The 2,622-nt window shown below is 58.9% G+C and overlaps 1 protein-coding gene across 1 annotated transcript; it reads left to right on the forward strand.

The window, feature by feature from the left end:
• The first annotated feature begins 833 nt into the window (after window positions 1-833).
• On the forward strand, window positions 834-1,400 carry LOC120681973. The gene has a single exon (XM_039963671.1). The coding sequence runs from the start codon at window positions 834-836 to the stop codon at window positions 1,398-1,400; it is 567 nt and encodes a 188-aa protein (XP_039819605.1).
• Window positions 1,401-2,622: the final 1,222 nt, after the last annotated feature.

The following is a 2,622-nucleotide window of genomic DNA, read 5'->3' on the forward strand; positions in this document are numbered from 1 at the left end:
AGTCCCTGCGTGACTACGTGCGACGCTTCTCCAAGCAGTGCACCGAGCTCCCCAGCGTCACCCATGTCGAAGTCATCAACGCTTTCCTCGAGGGTACGACGTGCAGGAACCTGGTGCATGAGCTTGCGAGAAGCCGACCCGTCAGCACCAATGAGTTGTTCGACGCTGCCACCAACTACGCCGCCGACGAGGAGGCTGTTGGTGCCATCTTCGATGACAAACCGAGCAAGCGCAAGGACGATGCGCCCGCGGAGGGCAGCAGCATCAAGCCCAACGCCCCCGCCAAGAAACTGAAACGGGGGAGGAAGGGAAAGAAGCCGGTCCCACCAAACCAGCGTGAGTCGGGGTGGGCGGAGGACTCCGAGGAGGCCTTCACTGCCGCCCCAGACCGCAAAGGTCCTCGAGGCCCCCCTCAAGGCGGTGGTGGCCAATTCGACGACATGCTCAAGAAGTCGTGCCCTTACCATAAGGGCCCGGTCAACCATACCCTCGAGCAATGCGAAATGCTCAAGAAGTATTACAACCGCGTCGCGCATCGCGACGAAGACAAGAAGAAGGATGCAGGAGACAAAGGTGGAGATGACGAGTTCCCCCCAGTGGAAAACGCTTTCTTCATCTTTGGAGGAGCAACGACGAATATGACTTCTGGGCAACTCAAGCGGGAGCACCGCGAAGTCTTTTCCGTCACCAAAGCCACGCCATCCTACCTCAACTGGTCGAAGGATACCATCGCCTTTGGCCGCGAGGACCACCCCGACTACGTCCCGCATCCGGGACGGTATCCGCTTGTTGTTGACCCCATCATCGGCAACACCCGCTTCTCCAAGGTGCTCATGGACGGAGGCAGCAGCCTCAACATCATGTACGCCCCCACCTTGGAGCTCATGGGGATCGGACTGGACAAGCTTCGCCCCAGCAAGTCACCATTTCACGGCGTCGCGCCAGGGAAGCGAGTCCAACCCCTCGGCCAGATCGATCTGCCTGTGTGCTTCGGCACAGCAGCCAACTTCCGCAAGGAGGTACTCACTTTCGAGGTGGTGGGATTTCAAGGGTCCTATCATGCCATCCTTGGTCGTCCTTGCTACGCCAAGTTTATGGCCGTCCCCAACTACACCTACCTCAAGCTCAAAATGCCGGGTCCGAAGGGCGTCATCACCATCGGCTCTTCGTTCGAGCACGCCTACGAATGCGACGTCGAGTGCGTTGAGCGCGCGGAAGCTCAAGCGGAGGACGAGGCCCTCGCAGCCACCCTCGACAAAATGGCGAGCGAGGCCTTTGACTCCACGCACCGACACGCCGGGAGCTTCGAGCCCGCTGAGGGTATCAAGAAGGTGCCCCTCGACCCGAGCCACTCCGACGACAAGGCGTTGCAGATCAGCGCCACCCTCGACGACAAATAGGAAGTGGTGCTCGTCGATTTCCTCCGCGCCAACGCAGATATCTTTGCGTGGAGCCCCTCGGACATGCCTGGCGTGCCGAGGGAAGTCGCCGAGTACTCCCTTGATGTCCGACCCAACTCCAAACCGGTGAAGCAGCGCCTAAGACGCTTCGACGAGCTCAAGCGCCGGGCGATCGGCGAGGAGTTGCAGAAACTTCTGGCGGCCGGATTCATCAAAGAGGTATTCCATCCCGAGTGGCTAGCTAATCCAGTATTAGTAAAGAAAAAGAGTGGAAACTGGAGGATGTGTGTAGATTACACTAGTTTAAATAAGACATGTCCGAAGGTTCCCTTTCCTTTGCCACGAATCGATCAGATTGTAGACACTACCGCGGGATGCGAACTCTTATCCTTTCTTGATGCTTATTCCGGTTACCACCAAATCAAGATGAAAGAGTCCGAGCAGCTCGCAACTTCTTTTATCATACCCTTCGGCATGTACTGCTACGTTACGATGCCCTTTGGCCTCAGAAACGCCGGAGCCACATACCAGCGGTGTATGCTAAGACCAAGTCATGAAGGAGTCTAACTGTCACGACCCGAAGATGGAGGCATACTGCAAAGCAGTACGCCGCCTCGAAGACAAGTTCGACGGCCTAGAGCTCAATCATGTCCCGCGCAAGTACAACGAAGACGCCGACCAATTAGCCAAGATCGCGTCGGGGCGGACCACCGTCCCCCCGAAGATCTTCGCTCAAGACATCGTCAAGCCCTCCGTCGAGTTCAAGGGCCCGACGGAGTCAGTCCCCTCGTCCGCTGGGCCCTCCGGCGGGAACACTCCGGCGGACGAGGACGAGCCCATGGACATTGACTTCGGCACCACCTCCGCGGACGAGGCCGAGGCAATGGAAGTTGACGAGGTCCCCGCCACGCGAGATTGGCACGTCCAGTACCTTGACTGGATGATTCGAGGGGTTCTACCCTCGGACCGCGCTCAGGCGCGACGCCTCGCCATGCGGGCCAAGTCCTTCGTCCTAATCGACAATGAGCTACACAAGCGTAGCCCCTCGGGTGTCCTGCAACGATGCATCCCCATCCCCGAGGGCAAGGAGCTGATCCGCGACATCCATGCTGGAGTCTGCGGCCATCACGCTGCGCCACGCACTCTCGTGGGTAATGCATTTCGACAAGGCTTTTACTGGCCCACCGCGGTCGCCGACGCCACCGACGTTGTGCGGACCTGC

Source organism: Panicum virgatum, chromosome 7N (assembly GCF_016808335.1).
Source record: "Panicum virgatum strain AP13 chromosome 7N, P.virgatum_v5, whole genome shotgun sequence".
In the NCBI taxonomy this organism is placed as follows: domain Eukaryota; kingdom Viridiplantae; phylum Streptophyta; class Magnoliopsida; order Poales; family Poaceae; genus Panicum; species Panicum virgatum.